Consider the following 25,036-nt stretch of genomic DNA (forward strand, 5'->3'; position numbering starts at 1 on the left):
GAAATGGACACAAAAAGGACACATATGATAGAATTACTAGACCAGAACATTAAACTTATTTCAATTAGGTTACATATATTCAAGAACTTAGAGGAAATATTTAACGTGTTATTTAGGGAAAATAAAAGCTTATGTGCATATGAACATTTGTAAACAAATGTTCATAAAGTTTTATTGGTAATAGATGAAACTTGTAAGCAACCAAAATGTCCATCAACAGATGAATATATGAACAAATTTTGATGCAGTCATAAAATGGAATACCACCTAACAAAATAAAGGAATGAACTGTTGACATGCCCAACAACTTGTATGAATCTCATGGTGATTATTCTAAGTAAAAAATGTCAGACAAAGAAAATGTATATTGTGTAATTCTGGTTAAATAGGACTTTAGAAAAATGCAAACTATAGTAACAGAACAGAGAGTTCAGATCAATGGTTTCCTGAGGTTGGGAATGCATAGATAGGAAGAAGGGAAATAGTATAAATCTATGTGCAGAAATGATTATGGGTACTGGATATGTTCATTATGTGGCTATGTGAAGGGTCATGGATATATACATGTTAAAATGTATCACATTGCATAGTTTAAATATTTTGTCACATGCCAATTAATAACACTTAATCAAGCTTTTAAAAAGCAGTTTGAAGAAATACTTGAGCAGTACAATTAATTTACTTAATTGGGTTTCTGACTTAATAGATTTTATTTTCTCTGCACATTTAAGTCACTGAAAATGTGTTAGAATATGTATTCTTAAGTATGCTTCAAGTAAAAAATGTTCTTGCTGAAAAAATAAAGAATATGCATTCTTTCCATTATACTCCCTTAATGCCAAAATGAAAACAAAACAAAAACTAATGGGGTATCTACTTTATGCATAATCCCTTTAGATATCACTTTTTATGTTTCCTCTATTTTCTTTTATTTGTTATAGACAGTCAACAAAATCCAGAGACTCAAGAAATGATTAAGACAATGGGCAGAGGGATTCTTCTGGACTCCTCTATATTTTAATCCTCAATTTTAAAAAGGTGTTTGTGTGTGGAATCTCACAGATGACATGGCTGGAAGTAACTGAGACTGTTGATGCTAGAAAAACTTTTGTTGATTTAATAAGATAAAAATATGCAGGCAACAACCATCTTTCTAGTAGCTTTTGAATACTGTAGGAGGGTATTTTGTTTACTAACTCAGATTTTAAAAATTAAACTGCGTATAAATGGAGGAAGAACTACCATCACTCAAGTTCTGATTGACTTGATCACTAGATGAGGTTTGAACATATGCGACTTTAGCCTTAATTACTCCAATTCATCACATCCAAGATACCTCTGATTATAAGACACACCATTATTTTAAGAATCACTAAGAAAGAAAAGATTACCAATTAAACTATGACATACCATTAATTGTAATATACATCTGGATTACATAGATTTTTTAAAAAAATGTATGCTTTGGGGTGTACTATATTTATAATTTCTCTCAATGGAGTGTGGCTAAGTGTAATGGAATCACATGAAGGTGGAGATCAAAAGATGTTCTTCCCCTATGTGTCCATCTGAGAAACACTGATATGTGTTCTTCTTTCAGAAATGTTGAAAGGGCTACATTCCTCTATAGGGATGTATAAAACAAATGACCTGATTCATAATGTGCCTTCCTTTGAGAAAATGGCCGTAAATAAGACATTCTAAAAGTTGTAACCAGATTGATTCAATCCCCAAAAGAAAAGAAAATAAGGGAACAGAAATGACCAAAAGTACTTATCATTTGCCTTTTGTACTATAACAGCTGACACGTGTCCCCATTGAGTATCACTTTTGTAGTTATTGGATATCAGGATATCAGCTAAAATTATTCTTCAGACTAGAAAATATTATTAAAAAGACTTGACATGAAACCATCCTGCACCATATAGCTACCAACAAAAACAATGATAGGAACAGAAGGTAGGTTTTGCTATATTGCATTGCAAAGAAAAAAGAAAAAAGAAAAAAAACATGATGACAGATGATTAGTATATGTCTTAACATTTTCTTTAAGATATCCTTTCTATGGATTTAATACTTTATTCACATACATATAATACATGCACACACTTACATGTTTTACTTCTACAGGCAATACATTAAATCTAATTGCATTAAATATTAACATATACATATGACTCTACCATTGAAAATCAAGCACACATATAGGAATGATGAATGCAAAAAGTATTACATCAAAAAAGAATGAAACCCTTTACTTCCCTGGCATATGAAATAGAAAATGTTTAGATAGAATGAAGAATCATAAAATGATTTATCTAAGGCAACAATGCATGAGCTATAAGACAATTCTGATTATACATTGTGCATGCAGACATATTTCATTTAATTGCATATTTTAAAAAGTACTTTAGATTCACAAAATAAAAGTGAAGAATATGAAACACACTTTCTCTATGACACCCATCTTATCTTTTTTTTAAAGGTTTTATTTATTTATTTATTTAAAGATTTTACTTATTTATTTGACAGAGAGAGAGAGACAGCGAGAGAGGGAACACAAGCAGGGAGAGTGGGAGAGGGAGAAGCAGGCTTCTCGCAGAGCAGTCAGCCTGATGCGGGGCTCGATCCCAGGAACCTGAGATCATGACCTGAGCCGAAGGCAGACGTTTAACGACTGAGCCACCCAGGCACTCCAAGATTTTATTTACTTAGAGAGAGAGTGAGCAAGGGGAGGGACAAAGGGAAAGGTAGAGAGCCACTCAGGTGCCCCCACACATGTTATCTTAATGGCACCTGTTTCCAAGTTTTATAACACCCTGTGAGAGATATTCCAATGACAGAGATGGAATTATGTCTCTGGTTACTCATCTGGTAAGAATATTAGTGTGAACCAATGAACTTTAAATGGTGTCTTCTGTGTCTTGGTGTCATGGAAATCAAAAATATAAGGGAAAGTTTCTTCCTATATCAAATATTAAAAAAAAGACTAAAGACATAGAGATACAATGCATCCTCCAAATTTCAGGATAAATTCTGAATTGAGAAGAATCAGATACTAGAATTGGTGGGATTAAGTATTCATAGAAGTATTTCTGATACCAGACTGTAAAATATAATTTCTGGAAATGTGACTACTGAGGCTAAGGTGCTTTCCTAAAATCCCAAAGGAAACCACCAATTTAAATATGTAATTAATAATATAAAAATTGTTCTTGGACATTGTTATACATAGTCATGAGGTTGTTAATACTAATATCTTTTAGATTATAAAAGTTTGTATTTTTTAATTGATAAAGTATATTGGAAAAATAGAGGATAATAATAATTGTAATAATAAAATTAGTTTCTCCCTAATATAACCCAGAGAAGAGATGTTTTTAATCTTATTGACAGGTGCCATATATACAGAAATATTTTGAGAAGAAAAAGACAATCCATCAATTTATAGTGGCTTGATATTTACAGCCCATGGGGAAGTCCAATCTCTTTGTTCTGACTTTGCTTAGAGGCCATCAGCTCTCTAATCATATTTCTACCAGGGGCATTATTTATTTCTATAAACAACCAGTCCTGGTTATTAGTGAATTATCACAGCTTCTTTTCTGATTTATCAGAGTGACTTTGGTGGGAAAACCCAATCATGCTAGAACCCATATATCAGCTGTAAAAATTGCGTTTCTGAAATTTGGACATACAGGAACATATAATACTGCATGAGACCTCACCAAGGTGAAACCATCCTCTGGTGTGCAGCTAAATGGGGCCACTTTGCTTTTAGTTTTACAATCTAAGTGTCCATGCATATGTGGTCTCAGGCTTAGAATTTTTAATGTTACTTTATTTCTGCTTCCCCATGAGCATATATGCATACCTATTATACGGATTAATGTTTACTTCAGTCAATGAATGTTCACTTTGTACCAACTAAGTGGGAATGAATTTAAGACACTTGTGATTAACAGATGATGATGAAAAGAAAGAAAGAGTGAAAGAAAATTTAAGAGTTTATACTTTGAATAACTGCTTCAGGGGTCACCTCCAGTGACAGTGAAAATTACTTATGTAGGTAGATGAGGGATGGGTGTAGTAGCTGTATATGAGCTGGAGTTCTAGAAACCCGGTCTGGACCTACAGGCTGTGGAAAAAGGGACTGAAGAATATCAAGTAGAATAAAGAGTTGAAGTTGTAATGAACAACCAAATTAAAAATCCAAAAGAAGTATTAGGCCGAATGAGATAGGGAGTGATATGAAAACCAGGAGTAAAACTCTGAAAACTGTAGAAAACAGAAATGATAAAATTCCTGTAGCAGAGCTTGATAGAAAGCAGCACTTGGATTAATTCCCAAAACTGGTAGAACATCAGTGTGGTGATTTTTTTAAGGGACATCTCTGGTCTAATCTGTAGCAGAAATAAAAGAACCAAACTGCCTTAATAAGAAGACTTTAACTATAGTTTTGGGAGATAAAATAGAAGGGAATAAGTGGACTTGAGGGATTTTTAAATGGCTGAGAGATTGGGACAGATGGTTTGGGGGAGGACAATGATGATGCTTGAGAGAGGATACTTGGCTACTAAAGTTAGAGAGAGGGAAGTGTCAAGAAAAGAATATCATATTAATAAATCATACATGATCATGATGTATTCAAATTTTCAGTTATTGAAATGAAAAATGCAAAATTTAAAAATATATAAATACTAATGGCATGTATTTACCAATGCTTAGTATCTAAATTTCCAACTTAGTATAAAATCATTCTGAGCACTGCATATGAAAACATCTTAATATTCTAAATTCATCTTTATCTAGTGGACAAATTTTGATGCTGCTCTTGGTCAAGCAATACCAATATGGTAAGAATAAACATATACCAGATAGGCTTAGTTCATAGTACAATGAATTGCTAAGACACACCACTTTTTAGAATCTATATACTGTGATAGCTTTAAAAATTAAGTATTCTCATGGAACATATGAGCCAGAATGAGACCTCAAATAAAGAGACTCCAACACATTTGCTCTTACCTAAATACTCTTTAAAAGCAGTAGTATGGGTATTAAATTACTATAAGAAGAGATAATCATTGGACACAAATTTTAAATTTCTAGTAGAACACTCAGTTGGAATTTGTGGGTGATTGATTACATAAAAATTTATAGAAATCCACACTGGAAGAGTCCAAGATAAGGAAAATAAGGTCAGAAGAATAAAGAATTTGCCTAAATTTACTCCTGTTTTTAATTTATTGAGAAAACATGCCAGAGATAAGGTTAGAATTTAAGTGAGATATGGAAATCATCTAGTATGAGGTAGAATGTCAGTTTTAAGTATACTGAGATTTTGGATGACTTTTTGGTCAAAATTTCTTCTACTTTTGCTCACTCAGATATCAAGATTATATACCTGGTGAATTTTTTGGGGTGTGGGATAGGAGTTGGAAACCTCTGATGGATATACTGATTCTTTATAATCTCTTTATGAATGTTATCAGCCAAACAATTTCTTCATCCCACAATCAACATCCAGTAGAAGAGATTATTCTATGAAAATTCCAGGAAGATTCACCCAAAATAAAGCTGTTGAATGACTGTAAACTAATCCAAGTAAAAATCTCAGTCATTTTGGAATTGTCTTCTGCTTTATGCCCTTGGTGGCTTGTCCTGCATACTAATATTCCTTATTCTTAAGCATTGAAATACTTAGGTGCATTCAGAAAAATATTTGCTATGATAAAGTGGGATTTAGTCTTAGCAATTGAAAATTGGTATGGTAAATTGAGAAGAGCATTTAGTCTTAGAACCTGGTTCTGCCTCTACAACTTGCTAGTTGTGAGGCCTTGCACAAATATGTAGTTTTTCTGCTGAAGCAAATCAATTGGGCCTAATGTATCCCTGGAAAAGTTAGAAATATGATGCCACCTAACTCTGACTCCATAAGTGAATAATTATGCAAATTATCAGTCCTGTTTTCCTAGAAATAGCAGACACCTTTGAATGCAAAGGTAAATAAGTAATTAAAACACATAGTTGGTGTTATGGAAGGGTATGTATATATATAAAGCACCAAATGAAGAAGCATAAACCATTAGCTTGGCCAGGAAGTCCACAAGTATTGGTCTAGCCCTTTCCCGTGGAGTCTCAGTTTTGCATCTACAAAATGATATCAGGCTGTATGATCTTTTTAAGGTTCTTTCAGTGCCTATCTTGTTTGGGTACCTCCTGAAATGACGATGTGTCCTTGGTCTCAACAATATGGAAGCAAGCGATAGCTCAGAAACGTAATTTTATTCGCTTCATAATGTACCACTTTCCCGTGTTATCTAAATGCTTATTGATTCCTAGACCCAGTGACTAACTCTCATCCCCAGATCTTCTGTCAATCTAATGATTAAGTAATTTGACTTGGGTTTGATAGACAAATACCACCAACTCCAATTTATTTTTAATTCCTATAGCCCTTAGTGACTGGCAGTTCTAAATAAACAGTATTAATAAATCATCAATCTGTAACTAAAGAGTAGATTCTTTCAGGAACATTTGCCAGTTGCAGACCAGGGGAAGTCTCAGGGGAATATCTGTCATTCTCACAGTTACAATGGGACATAAGAGCAGCCATTTGAGACTACTTGGCTGAGGACTAAGGAAAAGAAAACATAAATTACGGCAAAAAGAACTTTATGAATTGATAACTGGTGCTTTCTTATTTTCAATAAACATGTAAAAAGAGAAAAAACTACCTAATGTCCTGGTTTCTTAATAGACATTTGATGGAGTGTAACAGAAGATGGTTTGTAAATGCTATCTGAAAGAGAGATAAGCAGGAACTAGGAAGGGCAGGAAATTGAATGTGTTCTTCCCTCCCACCTCACCACCAGGTTTCAGATGAGCCTGGAAAGGTCATCCACATAATTATTAGTAACTGGTTTAAGGCCTTTTGAGCACAGTTGATCTGATTGTGTGTTAATGGCTGCAAAAGCAAGATAAGGAACACGTAAAGTTAAAAAAAAATCCGTCTGTGACACTATTAGCTTGTAGGATTGTCATAGCAGATAAACTGATGTTGCTTTACAGCATATGGATTTTTTATTACAGAATAACCCCAAGTTTGCCCTTGTGCACAGGGTCATTTAAGCATCAGTGACCAAATTTTACATCTTTGTTGTTGGTAGCTATGTGACATATCTAGTGATCTTTTTGGGGTCTGCAAAAGGTCATATTGTGAAATGAAATCTGTCAGAAAACTGTAGCTAATATGGTCAGAATTTTCAGGGCCAAGACACGTGAAATGCTTCTGGAGACTTCTGTCTGATGAAACCAAGGCAGTAACATATTTCCTGTTAAAAAGATTGTTCTGGAGTAAAGGGGGGTGGGAGGGATGGGGTGGCTGGGTGATGGACATTGGGGAGGGTATGTGCTATGGTGAGCGCTGTGAAGTGTGTGAGACTGTTGAATCACAGATCTGTACCTCTGAAACACATAATATATTATATGTTTAAAAAAAAGAAGATAGTAGGAAGGGAAAAATGAAGAGGGGAAAATTGGAGGGGGAGATGACCATGAGAGACTATGGACTCTGAGAAACAAACTGAAGGTTCTAGAGGGGAGGGGGGTGGGAGGATGGGTTAGCCTGGTGATGGGTATTAAAGAGGGCATGTTCTGTGTGGAGCACTGGGTGTTATACACAAACAATGAATCATGGAACACTACATCAAAAACTAATGATGTAATGTATGGTGATTCACATAACATAATAAAATAAAATAAAAAGAAATTGGCCACATTTCTCATACCTGAATTAAACTCAGTAAATATTGTCAGCATCTACTACATGTAAAAATACTCTCGGGATCCAAAAATTGTAAAGAATTAAAAGAGGACAGATCTACACAGCTGACCCAATGGGGCACTCTAAACAGTGAAATGGGTGGTCAAATAGTCCCAAAGGTGAGAGACTGGATCTCAAGTAGAGCAGGAAGGATTTAGCAGAGAAGTGGCATTGGACCTAAGTTTTGAAGACTGAATATCCTGCGAGGGCAGGATATTTTAGATGACGGAACTGAGTTACAGGACCACAGATGTGGAAAATTATGTGTGGATGAGGTATAGGAAGAGGTGTGGTTAAGAGGTAGAGATAAGTCTGGGGGCACCTGAGTGGCTCAGTTGGTTAAGTGTCTGCCTTCGACTAAGGTCAAGATCCTGGGGTCCTGGGATTGAGCCCCTCATCAGGCTCCCTGCTCAGTGTGGAGTCTGCTTCCCTCTCTCCTGCCCCCCTCTCCGCTCGTGCACTCTCTCTCAAATAAATAAATAAATAAAATATTTTTTAAAAAAAGAGGTGCAGATAAGTTTGAAAATGTAAAGTGTAATCTGTGTCAGTTCCACCCCTGTTATTCTGTTTTCTGACGTAAGGGCTGACAGGGAACATGAGATAGGAAACTCTAAGCTTCCAATTCTAAGTAATTCCAGCTTTTCTTGTTTTTCCCTACAGCCCTAGAGATAATAGCTGCTTTCTGCAGTTACTAACTCTCCAAACTTTAAAGTTCTCATTTTGTGCTGTTACCTAGTTAATAAGTTATATAAACTGACTTAAAAACTGAGCACAACCAGTTGAAAATATCACCAACTTTCAATTACATTTAGAGAAGACCACTGAAATGAAATATTTACTAGGGCCCTAAGGAATTCCTTACTTGCATTGTCCTTTGACTTCTTATCACTCATTTCCTTTCAAGAGTATTGTGTTCAGTGTTTAAAGCAGACCTGGGAAATACCAAACACCTCTTCCCCCCTAACTAAAGCCTCTGAGCAGAATGCTGAGCAAGAAAAGGCAACACACTTCATTTCTATTTCCTGCATATGCCACTTAAAAATGTTATGTAATAATGTAGGTAACAAAAGACAGCTAATTAAGCCTGCCTGGCTTAGACTTCTACTCTTAATATTCAGCCTGAGTAGGTAGATGAGCAGTCAGCAAAAGAGAATGTCTACAATTTTCATTTCCAACCCTGACCCAGATCATTTCTCTCTTTTCAGGAAACATTACATCTCGATCATTGGAAGACAAATGGATATTATATTCTTACAGCAGTGTGGGGAAAGAGTTTCTACTGCCTCTGCTGATAACCCATTTTCCGTGTAGCAACTTTTTTTGTCACAAACTTGTACATTAGACCCAATTTAATTCTGCTAGTTTAGTCCCATACTGTTGAAATTTCAACCTCTTCCCATCTTGTTGAAACTGGAGAGCAGCTTGTGAGCAATCTCTTGATAATAACCTTCCATATGTCTGAAACAGCCTTTTTATTTCCTAATTAATTAATCCCCCTCCCTTTTTTTTTTTTTACACTTTACTGTATTTCCCAGGCCTTTACATACCTTTGTTTCCCTGTGGATCCTTTTAAAACATTTCCCATTTTTCTGGGGAAATTATACCTTTGTAGAATTGACCAATACTAAACACAGTATGTCATAGTCATTATGCATGTCTTCTGTACTCAGTGTTGTATAATTCTACTTGCAGAGAGATTTCTAGGAGTATAACTGGTTCACTTGTGTTATATTTTGCTGCAGCCACCTACAGAGAAACCATTTAATTTTTGCTAAATTCAGATTTAAATAGAAGTTTCTTTAGAAGTTGCAGTTTATTACTTCCCTATTGACTTCGTATTTAACTTAAAATTAGGCAGATTGGTGAACTTGTGTGATATTATGAGATAGTGAAATTCAATAACCTAAAATCATCTGTCTTCTGCTATTTTTCTTTAAGAATACAGATAAAGTATCAGCTTATTTATTTTTAAATGATCTGTGAAACTATGGCTTCATTAATTTACATCCTCTAATTTATAAGAATGGAATACCTTTAGAGAGACAGTATATAGAAGTGCATGTATTTAGTTCTCAAGAAACATAAAAATGTAGTTTGTAAGCAATAGAATGGTATTCTGACATGTTCTGAAAGTATTTTAACAATTGAAGAAATTTCCCAGTGTGGTTTATGATATTCATGAGATGATGTCATGGGTCAGAGAAAATTCAAGAGGAGGAAAATCTGCCTTTATGGTTGTTTAGTCTCAGTTTATTTATTTTTTATTTTTTAAAAGATTTTATTAATTTGTTTGACAGAGACAGACACAGCAAGAGAGGGAACACAAGCAGGGGGAGTGGGAGTGGGAGTGGGAGTGGGAGAGGGAGAAGCAGCCCCCCCCCCCCACCGCGGAGCAGGGAGCCCAATGCGGGACTTGATCCCAGGACCCTGGGATCATGACCTGGGCTGAAGGCAGACGCTTAACGACTGAGCCACCCAGGCACCCCATTAGTCTCAGTTAAAGTTGGAACAAAAACGATGGGCAGTAAATCTCTCTAGAGATAAAAGTTGACTGTGGGAGAACATTTGGTCAAGGTGTGTACTGTTGCTTATGTAATGACAGACTGGACTCCAGACAATGTGATGCTAAATCAGTTAAATGTAAGATACAATGAGAACAGGGACGATAGAAATCCTTGGAAACTAGTACAGTAACTGGCACACAGTTGTTTCTTAAAACCTTCGGACTTGTATTCAGTGCTAGGTTCTTTCAAGGTATTTTAGCCCATTTGCATTTACCAGATGAACTATGAAAATCATATCACTTTCTTTTTGGCTCCTTTGCATTAATGAATGAATCATTTTTCCTTGAGAGAGGAGTATCTAGGAAACCATTTGATTTAAAGAATAGCATGATAAAAATGGTGATTTCTACTAATGGAGTGAGGTAAGAATAAGCAGGAAAAGATGGGGACAAAAATACAAGTGTAAATGTGGACATAAGTGGAAAAGGATGAGGGCAAGAGGTAGAGGTGTGGAGAATGTAGGTGGGTTTGTTTGGGAGAATAAGAATTAGTCAAAAGGCTTTCTGCATAAAAAGTTGTTTTTTATTTATTACGTGTTACTAATAAAGAGTTGAATTGGATTAAGTAGACACAGTCTTTCTGAGTTTATTCATTCCTTCAACAGATATTTCCTGAGTGCTCTTATGTGCCAGGCGCTGTGGTAGGCACTAGGAATAAGTGAAGAATGTAGTCATGATTCTTGCCCTTGTGGGGTTTAAAACTTGATGGGGACTTACTGGTTATTCTTTTTGCCTCCCTTGCCTGTCACCTTCCTCTTCCTCCAGACTCTCTGCCTTGTTTTGAATGCTGCAAATAACATCCTCTGGACTTTTAAGCTGGCTTCTCTTTGCCATTACCAAGAGGACCATCAGAGGAGCTCAGATGGCATGAGGAAAAAGAAATCGGGGTATGAATTTCCTGATCCTTTCCTCAGCTGTGTTCTTTTAATGCGTTTCATCATGGCTATAGTTACTACAGTTGCTTTGGGGGGCCCAGCCCTCTCCATATCTCCAGCTGTTGCTGGTTCTGGTGACACCATCTCCTCCTCCCTCTTCATTCTGACTTAAGGGTGGGAATGACTTCTTGTTATCACTAGTCTACAAATGCCTCAGTTTCTTTTCTCGGTTCTCTTAGCCTTGCTCATTGATTTTCAACTTGTGCGTTTACTAAACTCTTGAACCATAATGGTTTGACCCTGTTTCCACCTGGATTTCTGACTGATCCAAAGGGGAAAAAATAGAGAAACTCATATGTAAATAATTTAATAATTTAAAACTGTATTAAGGGTTAAAACAGTATGGAGGTTCCTCAAACAGTTGAAAACAGAGCTAGTATACGATCCAGCAATTGCACTACTGGGTATTTACCCCAAAGATACAAATGTAGGGATCCGAAGGGGTACATACACCCTGATGTTTATAGCAGCAATGTCCACAATAGCCAAACTGTGGAAAGAGCCAAGATGTCCATCGAGAGATGAATGGATAAAGAAGAGGTGGTATATATACACAATGGAATATTATGCAGCCATCAAAAGGAATGAGATCTTGCCATTTGCAATGATGTGGATGGAACTGGAGGGTGTTATGCTGAGTGAAATAAGTCAATCAGAGAAAGACATGTATCATGTGACCTCACTGATATGAGGAATTCTTAATCTCAGGAAACAAACTGATGGTTGCTGGAGTGGTGGGGGGTGGGAGGGATGCGGTGGCTGGGTGATAGACATTGGGGAGGGTATGTGCTATGGTGAGCGCTGTGAATTGTGCAAGACTGTTGAATCACAGATCTGTACTTCTGAAACAAATAATGCAATATATGTTAAGAAAAAAAAAAGAAGTTAGCAGGAGGGGAAGAATGAAGGGGAGTAAGTCGGAGGGGGAGATGAACCATGAGAGACGATGGACTCTGAAAAACAAACTGAGGGTTCTAGAGGGGAGGGTGGTGGGGGGATGGGTTAGCCTGGTGATGGGTATTAAAGAGGGCACATTCTGCATGGAGCACTGGGTGTTATGCACAAACAATGAATCATGGAACACTACATCAAAAACTAATGATGTAATGTATGGTGATTAACATAACAATAAAAAATTTAAAAAATTAAAAAAAAGAAGTCCTCATATCAGTGAGATCATATGATACCGCTGAAACAAATAATACATTATATGTTAAAAATCAAATAGTAGGAAGGGAAAAGTGAAGAGGGGGGAATCGGAGGAAGAGATGAACCATGAGAGACTATGGACTCTGAGAAACAAACTGAGGGTTTTAGAGGGGAGGGGGGTGGGGGGATGGATTAGCCTGGTGATGGGTATTAAAGAGGGCACGTACTGAATGGAGCACTGGGTGTTATATGCAAACAATGAATCATGGAACACTACATCAAAAACTAATGTAATGTATGGTGACTAACATAACATAATAAAATAAAATTTAAAAAAAGATTAAAAAATTAATTAAAAATAATAAAAAATAAATAAATATAAAAATTGTATTTAAAAAAACTGTATTAAAGGTTATGATGAAAAAACACAAATATTTAGATAGAGAATAATGAGTGTCAGTTACATAAAGTAGTCACACCTGGCCTCTTTAGAGGGTAATATTTAAGCTGAGGCCAGAGGATAAGAAGGACCTAGCATGGAAAGAACAGGGAAGAGTGTGCCCCATAGAAGGAACAGCAAGTGTAAAGGACATGAGATAGCAAAGAACTTGGCATCCTCTATGCCACAATTTGGTTATAATACTATATGAAGAACATTTGATTAACACATTATGTGGATTGGGGCACCTGGGTGGCTCAGTCAGTTAGGCTTCTACCTTCAGCTCAGGTCACAATCCCAGAGTCCTGGGACTAAGCCCTGAGTAGGGCTCCCTGCTTGGCCGGGAGCCTGCTTCTCCCTCTTCCCCTGCCACTGCCCCTGCATGTGGTCTCTCTCTCTCCAAATAAATAAATAAATAAAATCTTAAAAAAAAAGAAAACATTATGTGGACAGACGGAGGGGGGAAATCAGCTTGAGTGGCAAAGTCCTGATTGGTATCTAGTGACAGATAATAAAGCTCCTGGACAGGCAAAGTCCACCAGAAAATCATGTCCTTTTTAAAGTGGGAAGTAGCTCAGGTGCGTTGCGGGAACTAAGCAGATGCTCAGGTATTAATTTGAAATTGCTATGATTATGTTGGTATGCAACAAAGATCTATTCCACATAATAAGGTACTGTAAAAGAATTAACACATATAAAGATGTTATTTTTTAAATTTTGTTTACTTTCATCAGTGGTAGGTTAGTCTTTAGGTAGAGGTAGATCTCTTCATAGCATGTTTTCTTTTCCTTTTCTCTCTCTCCTTTTTAAGATTTTATTTATTTATTTGAGAGAGAGAGAGAGAGAGCCAGAGAGAGAACACGAGCAGGGGAAGGGGCAAAGGGAGAGGGGGAAGCAGACGCCTCATTGAACAGGGACCCTGATGCAGGCCTGGATCCTGGGACCCCAAGATCATGACCTGAGCAGGCGCATAACCAACTGAGCCACTCAGGTGCCCTATGTTTTTCTTTTTTTTTTTTTCATAATTATGACACTTTGTGAAAAGGATATCAAATGAGCAACAGAGACTTTCTTGACAGGTTGTGCGTCTTTATCGTCCCCCCCCCCCTTTTTTTTTTTACTTATGTTGGGGGGAGATGAGGAGGAGTAACAAAGAAGTGGAAAATTTGAAGAAAATAAAGTATTAAAATAACAAAATTTGGCTGTTCAATTCCACCCAGAATGAAAGGGACTTTAAGGATCAATTTACTAAACATATTTCAAGAATTCCAAAAGAAAATACATCTAACTTATTAAATAAGCTTGCCTGGGGAAATATCCATGTTGTTTTTTTCTCTATGAATCCATTTCTGTAATTTGTTTTATAATATGACCTTCCATTAGTACAAATTCTGGCATTTAAGAATTATTTAACTGCAGGATGTATGAAAACCTTTGATATCAAGTCAAAACATATTATTTTTGTATTTATCAGAATTGAAATGATTACTCAGGACATTTCCAGGCATATCTGACACCACAATATGGGAAAATGGTGAAAAACAAGACTTTTAAGGTATGATTTAATCGTGTGCATTTAACCAATATCTTTGGGTTTGGAAGCCTTCCTTGGATATTGGCCCAAATACCTCCTAGATGAATTTTAAGTTCTTGAAATATATTTCTACTTATAGACATATTTTGCTTAAAAATGGACCACATGACAACTTATTTTGTTTTTAGTCTATTATGATCATGTTTCTACTTAGATTTATTTTTTAAAAGATTTATTTATTTATTTTAGAAAGAGAGAGAGAGCATGAGCAGGAGGGGCAAAAGGAGAGAGAATATCAAGCAGACTCCATGCTAAGCGTGGAGACCAATGCAGGGCTCTATATCACCACCCTGAGATCACTAATGAACAGAAACCAAGAGTTGGATGCTTAACTGACTGCTCTACCCAGGCATCCCACTTCTACTTAGATTTAAATAGAATTACACCTGTATGCATTTAATTTCAATCCATTTTGAAATTAAAAAAAGAAACCATGGTGTTTAACTATGTTTATGCCCTCAACCTCTTCTTACTAGCTGAATTCTTTGTATTTACTAATATTTTCCTCACCGGTAGGCTAAACCTAATTTAAGCACATTTATATAGCCTGTTTTATCTCAAGTGCTTTATAGCTAGGTTGTGGGAGCTAGTTCGCCACAACTGAAGTTAAATGATTAGTAACTGATAGAGATGCATTTATGCAAATTATAATTATGGAGTCTAGAAAGGACCCTGAGGTCTTATCACCCTGAAAAAAACAAAACCACACCTTGTTTAAAATAAATCATAATACTCTAATCAAATATAATCAAAATCTCACTCCTGCATCTATGCTCAATACTCATATTACAAACATCATTGACAAGTGATTATATATCATAGGATTTAAACCCTCAGAAATAGAATCATTAAGTATAGCAGTCATTATAGTGTGATATAAATCATCTTTCTGATTTGGGGAATGATTACATGTTGTAGATATTGACAGCTGGTGTTATAATGTTAGCATTCTTTCAGAAGATACTAAGGTAATCAGTTGGTTCGCTGCAACTATCATTTTTATGTTTTTATGCTGCTGTCTCATTATATCTTATCAGAATCTATATTTTTTGCATGAGGAGCAGGTAGCACCTTATCTTTTTATCCACTTTTTATTTATGTCATTGCTGAATGAAATTTAAGAATGACATTGGGAATTTAAGACATGTAGGCAGAGAGGTAAAGCTATTCTTTTATTTAAAGAAGACTCCTTTATGTTAAAATAGCAAAACTACATACATTATTGTTCATAGAAACCACTAGAAAGATCATTATAACTGATTACTTCATCAGTTACCATTTGCCCCTCCCCGCTTTTTAAATGAATAACCACCAAGGAACTTCTGGGGAAATGAAATCTAACAAAGTAAGTGATCCAAAAATAAGATATGTCACATTTTAATAAACAATTGTGTCTAATTATGGAAGAATATGTACTTACTTGCCAAGTGCAAAGCATTCCATCTTAACAGTTGTTCCCTTAGCAGCTGTAACTGTGAAAGGAAAATGGACCTCAATTTTCGGCTCATATTCTCCCATCACACCTGGGAAATAAAGAACATTCTTTAAGCATAAAATGAATGTCACAATTGCCTTCCAATTCTGGAAATGTTACATTGAAAAGCGCTGTGGTTTGGTTGTTAATGTCTGTTTGATGACTGCTAAATTTTTGATGCACTGAAATAAGAAGGATACTTAGACTCAATCTGAAATCCCAGTCTTCCTTTAAGGATGTTGAGCATGTATGTTCTATACCATTTTAAATAATAATTATTGAAAATGTTAGTCAACACTGCTGGTTTAGTTACTGATTATATTCCAGGGGAGAAAATAAATATGAACATTTCCCATGGTAAGTAATTGTTTTTTTTCTACATAAGTAAAAACTTTATCATTGTCATATAAATGAATACTTATCCATTAAGTGAACATACATTTATGAATATCTATAATATTCAAACATTTTGCTGGGCATTATGGGAGTATGAAGATAAATCAGCCATGGACTGTGCTCTCAAGCACTCAGCAAGTGTATTCTTAGAGAAAGAAACAACATATACTCAAGTATGGAAGAAGAGTGATATATAAAAATCATTGTAAATAAAGATAGGAAGTGATGAGTGCCATGAACAAGATATCCCTAAAGTATTATGTACATCTGAGGCACGTACAGGAATAGTTAGAATTTGAGTAAGTAGGTAAATGATAGGAGAAAAAGTAAATGAAACTGTTAAGAATAAAGACAAAATGAGAGGAAACTATCAGAAGTAGGAATATCAGCTTTTCTGGCATGTTAGTATGTGAAGGGAAATAATACTAGGCAAATTTGGAAATATAAATGGAGTACAAAAAAATAGAGGGCCTTAATTAAAAGAGTAAGACATTCAGACATTAATCCGTAAGTAATTTGGACTACTGAGGTTTTGAATAGGGAACTGGTATTTTGCTGAGATGTATATACTGAAATTGGAGCAGAGATCAGTAAATCAATTACATTATTTCAATGATGCAAGGGAGAAAGAATAAAAGCCCAGACTTGAATTATGGTGGTAAAAAAAGAGAAGAGGCACTAGGTGAAAACAAAACAAAACAAAACTAAAACAAGAAAGAATTGAGATTGTCACACAATAGCAGGGTGCCGGGGACAAGCATGTGATCCTCTTCAATAATGACATTAAGGTTTCCAGCTTCAGGGCTGAATGAAAGGAAAAGGAACGCAGCTCCACTAGAAAAGAGGATGACTTTCATTTTAGGAGTACTGAGTTTGATACCTACAAAATAATCAGAAGAAAGAATCTGACCAGATAACGCAATGAGAGAATGAAGCTCTAAATGAGTTCTGGACAGGGGATAGATACTTCGTGTCATCATTTAGAGGTGGCAGTTGAAGCTGTGAGATTGAATAGGGCTTTCACCTATCACAAGGCTTGGCTGAGGCCTGGTGAATTCCAGTCCTAGTTCCCTCACTAGCTAGACAGGAGCTAATTTCCTCCCCCAAATTTTAGGAGATCCCTGTGTATAAAGTACCACAGAGAACAAAGGTATAATTTAGCATAGATGTTTCTCTGAGCAGCTTGTGTGTGTTTGGGGATGTCTGTGTTTATGGACATATGTACACATATAGGTCCATGTGCATGTGCAGATAGCTCTGTGTGTAATACCTTTGTGTATGTGTGTGAGATGAGAAAGGAGAGGAAAAAAATTAGAGATAAGAAAAATGAGATAAGATATAAAGGCAACACACATTGGATGTGCAAAGGGAGAAATGGTTAACTTTAGCAAAGAAAACTTTTATTTGTTCATCTATCATCTATCTATCATCTATCTATCATCTATCTTCTTTCTACCTATCATCTATCTTCTATTGATCTATCATCTATCATCTGTATCTATCTATTATTAATTTGATATGGGCCTTGAAGAATGAATGTGGCCAACTTTAGATGGAAAATGTTTAAGTTCACTGAGGACAGGAAGATTATCTGTTTTTTTATTTTTGTGCTTGTTTTTTGCAAAGCAATCATAAACAAAATATCACTGATATTTGCATCAAGAGATTGGGCTTCTGGACATGGCTGTGCTAATGACTTAGACTGTTCCATCTCAGATAGGTCAGTGACTTCTGTGTCTCATTTTTACTAATTTATAAACAGAGGGAATAGAAGAGTATTACCGTTAATGTAATGTCTTATTCTAACAAGCAGATTCCTTACCTGCTTTCTAGTCCAGTGTTCACTGAGCACCAAGAGCCTGATGTATAGCAAGTGAATTGAGTGATTAGTCCTATAGCAAAACAAATGTTTAAGCACTTCTCTCTCTGTTCCTCAATACTGTATTCCTCTTCTACTTCTTTTATGTCCTCCTCCATACTTTCCAACTTCTTTTATTTCTCACATCTTTTTTTTTTCCTATATCTTTCCTGGATAGCAGGATTTGACCTGCTAGTGATACCTGGCTGAGTGTATCCAATGATGAGAAGTTTATCTTCAAAGCCCTCCTACCTCTAAGCCCACCATATGAGGACTCCCAAGCATCTTGTTCAGTGTCTACCTTTGTTTGGCCCCCCTGAAGTAGTCCCTAAATTTAGCTTGCGATCTCCCTATCCACCCTTAACATTGATTGTGTAGTATTTGTGTTCCATGTCTACCTGTTAATCTGATGATTTAATAATACATGATCTATCATGATACTTATTAAACTTAATACCCTACTTGCATGGATCCTTGTGAGTGCTAAAAGTTGTTGAGTACCATAAAATGTTGTAGGAGGGCAGTGAAATTGAGACTGAATTTAGAGAATATTTCTATATAATTACTTTTTAGTAAATTGTTTAAAAAGGTCTCAGAAAAAAGGAACCTGAATCTCCAAAGCTGCAGTAATCTGGTTTGATTTCTTCTCTTATCATAAGTAAAAACTTCCTTTAAAATCCACTTTTATGCTAATAGTTTTGTATTATGTTTTTAAAAAGGGTCCTGTAAAAAAATGAATAAAAATAAATAAGAGGATCCTGTAATTGTACAACATTTCAGGCCCTTAAATACCTGGATCTGCCTCTGAATCATATCAAAGTATTACTGATATTCTTGGCTAATAGGAGTTAAACCCATCTCTCTTCTCTTTCACATAATATTTGTGAAGTGCAAAGAAATTCTTTTACAGCTTTCATCCTTAAGAATGACTCAAAGGATAGGCATTCCTGGTAGTATTTGGGAAGTGATTTCGTCCAGGTAGGGCCTTCTGGTGTTTCTCAAATGATTCCCATATGGCCAAAGACATTGTTAAGCCTCACTTCAGGGCCCAAAATGTTTGCTAATATTTCAACTAGATATTAAAAATAAAATTAAAAGTTTTGTGTAAGAGGTTTCAAATTATATTATCTAATTTGAGCTGCACTGTAAGAAATAACTGGTTCTTTCTAATTTTACTGTAATGGTGATGATAAAAGGACAGATGAGAAAACTCTTTAGATATGTCTTGTTCTTTAACAATTGAATACATACAGCAATTAAGTTTTGCTCTATAATTCATGGGATAATTATGTTAGAACTAAAGTCCACCTTAGCAAATATAATTCACCCTCTTTTTTTTTTTTTTTCCAGGATGAGAGATTTGAAAGTCAAAGAGGTTAGGTACTGGCCCAAGGTCCTATAGAATGTGGTTGGTAGAAATGGGGTAAAAATAGGAATTTTCTGACCTCACTAATAGCTATTTTTTTTGACATCACTCTGTTGAGGAATTTTAATCACAGAGTGTAACAGACCAGGCATACCACATGTACTACATCAGTCATTGACCGTCTGCCATGGTACTTGGTTTATTTCAGCTGCAGTTTTTAATATTTCAAGTCATATAGGACTTAGCTTGTAATTTCTTTTATTAGCTAGGGTTTGATGATGAAAGGAAAGAGAAACAGTCCTATAAAGCACTTAGTTAAATATCAAAAGTTGAGGCTTATCTCTTTCATCAAGGTAGTTCCTTTATTTTTATTTTATTTTGTTTCATTTATTTATTTTTTCTCCCAGGAGACACTGCACTGTGTCTTCATTTTTCCCCATATCTGTCTTTTCTGGGATGGTAGGCTGTTCTATTGAAATTGCCTGCCAATAGAAGATGACCCCAAATTACTCTAATTCCTAATAAACAGAAGTCTTCCAGCTAAGAGAACATTACTCTCCTATGTCTTCATGGTTGTTGATTTTTTTTTATATATATATTCCAATTACTTACAAAGAGTTAGGGTGTTTTTCCCTAAGTAGAGTGTAATTTAGAGCAATGTTTCTCCAAGTGCATTGCAGAGTAGAGAGCCAATGACATCCAAAACATCTGAAAAACTTATAAAAATTTCAGTCTGCAGGTTCAACTATGAGGCTAGTGATAAATAATCTTTGCAGGTGGGTCTACAGAGTCTATATTTTAATAGTACTTGAGTTTCAATAGATGTTTCATTTGTAATTATTTTTTTACTGTCTTTAGCAATCTGAATATTAATATATAGTTATTGTGCTATGTAAGCCCCCTGGTAAGGCGATGAAAGCCCAAATAGATAACAAAAACATTAAATAGTAATAACAACAACAACAACAACAACAATAATAATGGCAAAGATGAAAGAGGGAAGAAAAGAAATGACTAAATAGTTCACGCTATGTCTATTAACATAGTGCTATATGTGAGACATATCACTATACTCATCTTTTTGGGACATATTAGAAATTAACTTGTGATTTGTAGATAAGTGATGCAAATCCCAGCTCCAGCCCTGGCTCTCTTGGAACATTGAGGCAATCACAGAACCTCTCTGGATCCATTTTCTCATGTATAATGAGTGTTAATATTATGGACGGTTTAGAACTCTAAATATTGCACATTAATACTCTCTTCTTTATTTACTGTATTCAAATAAATTACAAGTTATAATCCTTGGGAATGTTAATCATTTAGAAAAGTGTCCACATGCCTTATTTTCAATTCCCAAAATGAGTCCCTGATATGAAACAATTTCACAAGCCTAGATAGATAGACAACATGTTGTTTTCTCACCTCAAAAAGTGTATATTACCCTGAATCACAGTTTCCAAAGATGAGTCATTGTTATGTAAATAAAGGGATTGAAGGATCTCCTGACAAGAGGAAATAAATAACTTGTGTTATCTTCAAATAAATGTACCATTATGAATAGTATTTATCTGAGGAGATTGAAAAGAACTAGAGAGGTTTATTATTAGAAGATGTTTTTCATCACTATTACATATATTCCAAAAATCAGAGAAACCAATAGATTTTTTTTCTCTTTCCCAAGAATCAAGAAAAAATTGATCAAGGGGCTGTCTCACACTGTAATTGCTTTCCTTTGATTACTGAATTTTAAGATGTATCTTCTTCTCCTGTTCTTGACACTGTGATTTAGGGAAATATATGCATCTCTCTCTACCACAATCTGAAGGCTCAGCCCATGTACATCAATAACTTGGAAAAATAACTTATAAAAGTAAAGTCTAAAGAAAGCAGCTATATATATATATTTTTCTGAACAAAACTATAAGCTCTCTAGCATTAAAACAATAGGATAGATAGAGCAAATTTTGAAAAATTTGACAAAGGGTTGAATATTCACTTTGAGAAGTACGTTAAAAAGTTTTCCTTTTTTTAAAAAAAAGGTTTCCATTTTTAGGAAATTAAATATGTTTGCTTTTTCATAAATTTCTCTGCACAAATAAAATTACAGAAACTTTTCTGTAAATATATCTACATAACCAAAGGTATATATGATTCTGCAATAAGTCTATAATTTAAAACTCTTATGGGTGATTTTCTTACTAGTTTTCTTTGACTTTGTGGATTGTGTGTGTGTGTGTCTGTATGTGTGTCTGTGTGTCTATGTGTGTGCCTTTCAAATATGAAAAAAAAATTTGGTGCCTGCTAAAAATTTTGGTAATTTGATTTTTATGAGATGCTACCAAAACCTGTGAGTGTAACAACAGATCAGCTTTTGAATGAACTTGGGTTCTCATTGGTACAGCCAAGGACCCTTCTTTGAAAGCTGGTTTGACTAGTCCCAATAATAATGGGCAAACTACTATACTGATTTGAAAGGAAACTAAATAAAAATAAAAGTATAATGATTCCAAATGACATATTAATATTAATTTCAATAATTAAATGCTTTGAAGATCTCTAAATAATTCTATGGGGATCTCCCACCCTAATTAGAGTTGGTTCTTTTCAACTGTGATTTAAGTAGAAGCTATAATATCTGTATGCTTCATTCAAATATTTATATCAACCAGAATGTATTTTTTCCATTAAAAAGATGAATTAAAATGCGTCAGAAATACGGTGAACTTTCTTCCCTGCGTTAAGCACATTAGTCATAAATTGCTATATCCACAGTCCTTTCTATAAGAAACTAAAAGGAGTAAGATACAAATAAGATAAAGGTAAGGCTAAATTATGAGGAAGGAGTTTTGACATATACACCATCTCGAAGCTAAGGATGATCTATTTAAATCAGAAGGTAAGACAAACCAATTGGAAAGTAAAAAAAAAAGTTATGTATAAGAGCTGAAACTCATTATTAGGAAAGATATAAAGGAAATAGCCATACACTCCTGTTAACTAACATTCCTAGGACTATTTGGATTCAGCAACTTTCCATTCTCAGTACCTATGAGGTCCGGCCATATTACAGATCCTAATCTTGGATTTTTTAAATATCTTTTCTCTTATCATGTCATATACTTCCTGAAAACACAAGTCTCTTACTTAAGCTCACTGGAGTGAACTTCTGTACTTTGCAATTACCTACAAACCCACATTGCCTTTTAGTTTTAGATTTTTAACATTCTTCAGAGAAATTATTCCTTCCAGAAAAGTTTCTTACCCATAGCTGTCTATTTATTCATACAGTAATCACCAAGAAGTCATGGGACTTAAAATATTATGGAGGAATTAGTTCTGCTACCTCGTTTGATCAACTGCCTGGTTGCATAACTCTGGGAGAAAATGTGAAAAGTGGGTTGTTTCAACTATTGTTAAGAGTTTATTTTTACACTTTAATCTGCACAGATTATTTTCGCACTTCAGTCTTGTTATTGAAAATGCCAGCATTCTTGCTGTTAGCACTCAGAATTGAGATACTAAACATACCAGGCCCAATAACCTGGAAGAAATGGGTACATTCCTAGAGATGTATCAACTACCAAAACTGAACCAGGAAGAAATAGAAAACCTGAACAGACCTCTAACCACTAAAGAAATTGAAGCAGGCATCAAAAGTCTCCCAACAAACAAAAGCCAAGGGCCAGATGGCTTCCCAGGGGAATTCTACCAAACATTTAAAGAAGAATTAATACCTATTCTCATGAAAATGTTCCAAAAACTAGAAATGGAAGGAAAACTTCCAAACTCATTTTATGAGGCCACAATTACCTTGATCCCAAAACCAAAGACCCCATCAAAAAGGAGAATTACAAACCAATATCCTTGATGAACATGGATGCAAAAATTATCACCAAAATACTAGCCAATAGGATCCATCAATACATTAAAAGGATTATTCACCATGACCAAGTGGGATTTATCCCTGGGCTGCAAGGTTGGTTCAACATCTGCAAATCAATCAACGTGATACAATACATTAACAAAGAAAGAACAAGGGATAATGCAGGCAAGATGGCGGAGGAGTAGGAGACCTAGATTTCGTCTGGTCTCAGGAATTCAGCTGAATAGGGATCAAACCATTCTGAACACCTACGAACTCAACAGGAGATCGAACAGGAGAGTAGCAACAACTCTCTGAACAGAGAAGCGACCACTTACTGGAAGGTAGGGCGTGCGGAGAAGTGAATCCGAGGTGATATTCGGGAGGATAGACGGCGGGGGAGGGGCCTCCGCCGGCCGCTTCTGGCAAGTGATAGAGCCGCGGAGCACAAAATCGGACCTTTTAGAAGTTGGCTCGGTGGAGGGACGTCGCTGCAGTGGCTAAGCGGGGGTGGAATCCTCCCGGGACAGTGTGGTCTCAGGACCCTTGGGGTCACGGAGAGACCGGGGGTGCCTGAGTGCGCCAGAGCTCCCAGGTATCAGAGCGGGAAAGCCGGCTGTAGAGACGGAGCAGAGTCGCGGGCTCTCAGCTCGGGGTTGCCATAAACTGTGATCTGTGGCCCAGTCGGGGCACGGCTCCCCCAGCAGGGACCCAACAAGCAGCAGATCCGGGGAGACTCCCCTTCCTTCCCGGGGAGGAGCGGTGCGGGAACGCACTGCAGGGATCTGCTGGGTTTGGAGACTCCGTGCGGGGTCGGGTGCCAGAGATAGCAACGCTCGATCATAGGCTGGGTGAGCACGGGGTGCGGCCGGAGACCGGGGACACGGGAGTGACTGCTTTTCTCTGGGGACACACTGAGGAGTGGGGCCCCAAGTTCTCAGCTCCTCCGGGTGGAGACTGGGAGGCCACCATTTCTGCCCTGGTCCTCCAAAGCTGTACCAAGAGCTTGCAGGGAACAAAAGCTCCTGAGAACAAACCGGAGCAGCTTCCTTAGCCCGAACCGACAGGGGCGGGGCAACTCCGCCTCCGGCAAAGACATTTGGAAACCACAGCAACAGGCCCCTCCCCCAGAAGATCAGCACAAACAGCCAGCAAGCCAAGACCAAGTTGATCGATCAAGGAGAATGGGAGAACTCCAGCGCTAGGGGAATACTGCACATAGATTTATGGCTTTTTTTTTTTTTTTACCATGATCCATTATTTCATCAAAGTTAATTTTTGTTGACTGTTTTTTTTTATTTTTCTTTTTCCCTTTTTCAACCAACATCTTATCAATCCCTTTTAAAAAAAAAAACAAACATTTTTTATTTTTCATTTTTAGAGTCATATTTTATCCCTTCATAGTAGTTACCCTTATTTTTGGCATATGTATATAAGTTGTTCTCTCTTTAAAATTTTGGGGTACAGTTTCTTCTAACAGATCAAAATATACCCTAAATCACTAGTGTATGGCTTTGTTCTAGTCTCCTGCCTGATCACATTCTCTCCCTTTTTCCTTTTTTTTTTTTT

General features: G+C 36.1%; 1 protein-coding gene across 1 annotated transcript in view; it reads right to left on the reverse strand.

The window, feature by feature from the left end:
• CNTN5 (contactin 5) overlaps positions 1 to 25,036 on the reverse strand; it is a 1,102,248-nt gene that overhangs the window by 353,654 nt on the left and 723,558 nt on the right. The window contains exon 11 of the mRNA XM_073904019.1: positions 15,929 to 16,031. Coding sequence (XP_073760120.1) covers positions 15,929 to 16,031 — 103 coding nt within the window. The remainder of the gene's footprint in view (positions 1 to 15,928; positions 16,032 to 25,036) is intronic.

The sequence above is a fragment of the Callorhinus ursinus genome, unplaced genomic scaffold (genome assembly GCF_003265705.2).
Source record: "Callorhinus ursinus isolate GAN/ISIS: 27379988/994484 unplaced genomic scaffold, GSC_fseal_2.0 scaffold19, whole genome shotgun sequence".
NCBI classification, from domain to species: Eukaryota; Metazoa; Chordata; class Mammalia; order Carnivora; family Otariidae; genus Callorhinus; species Callorhinus ursinus.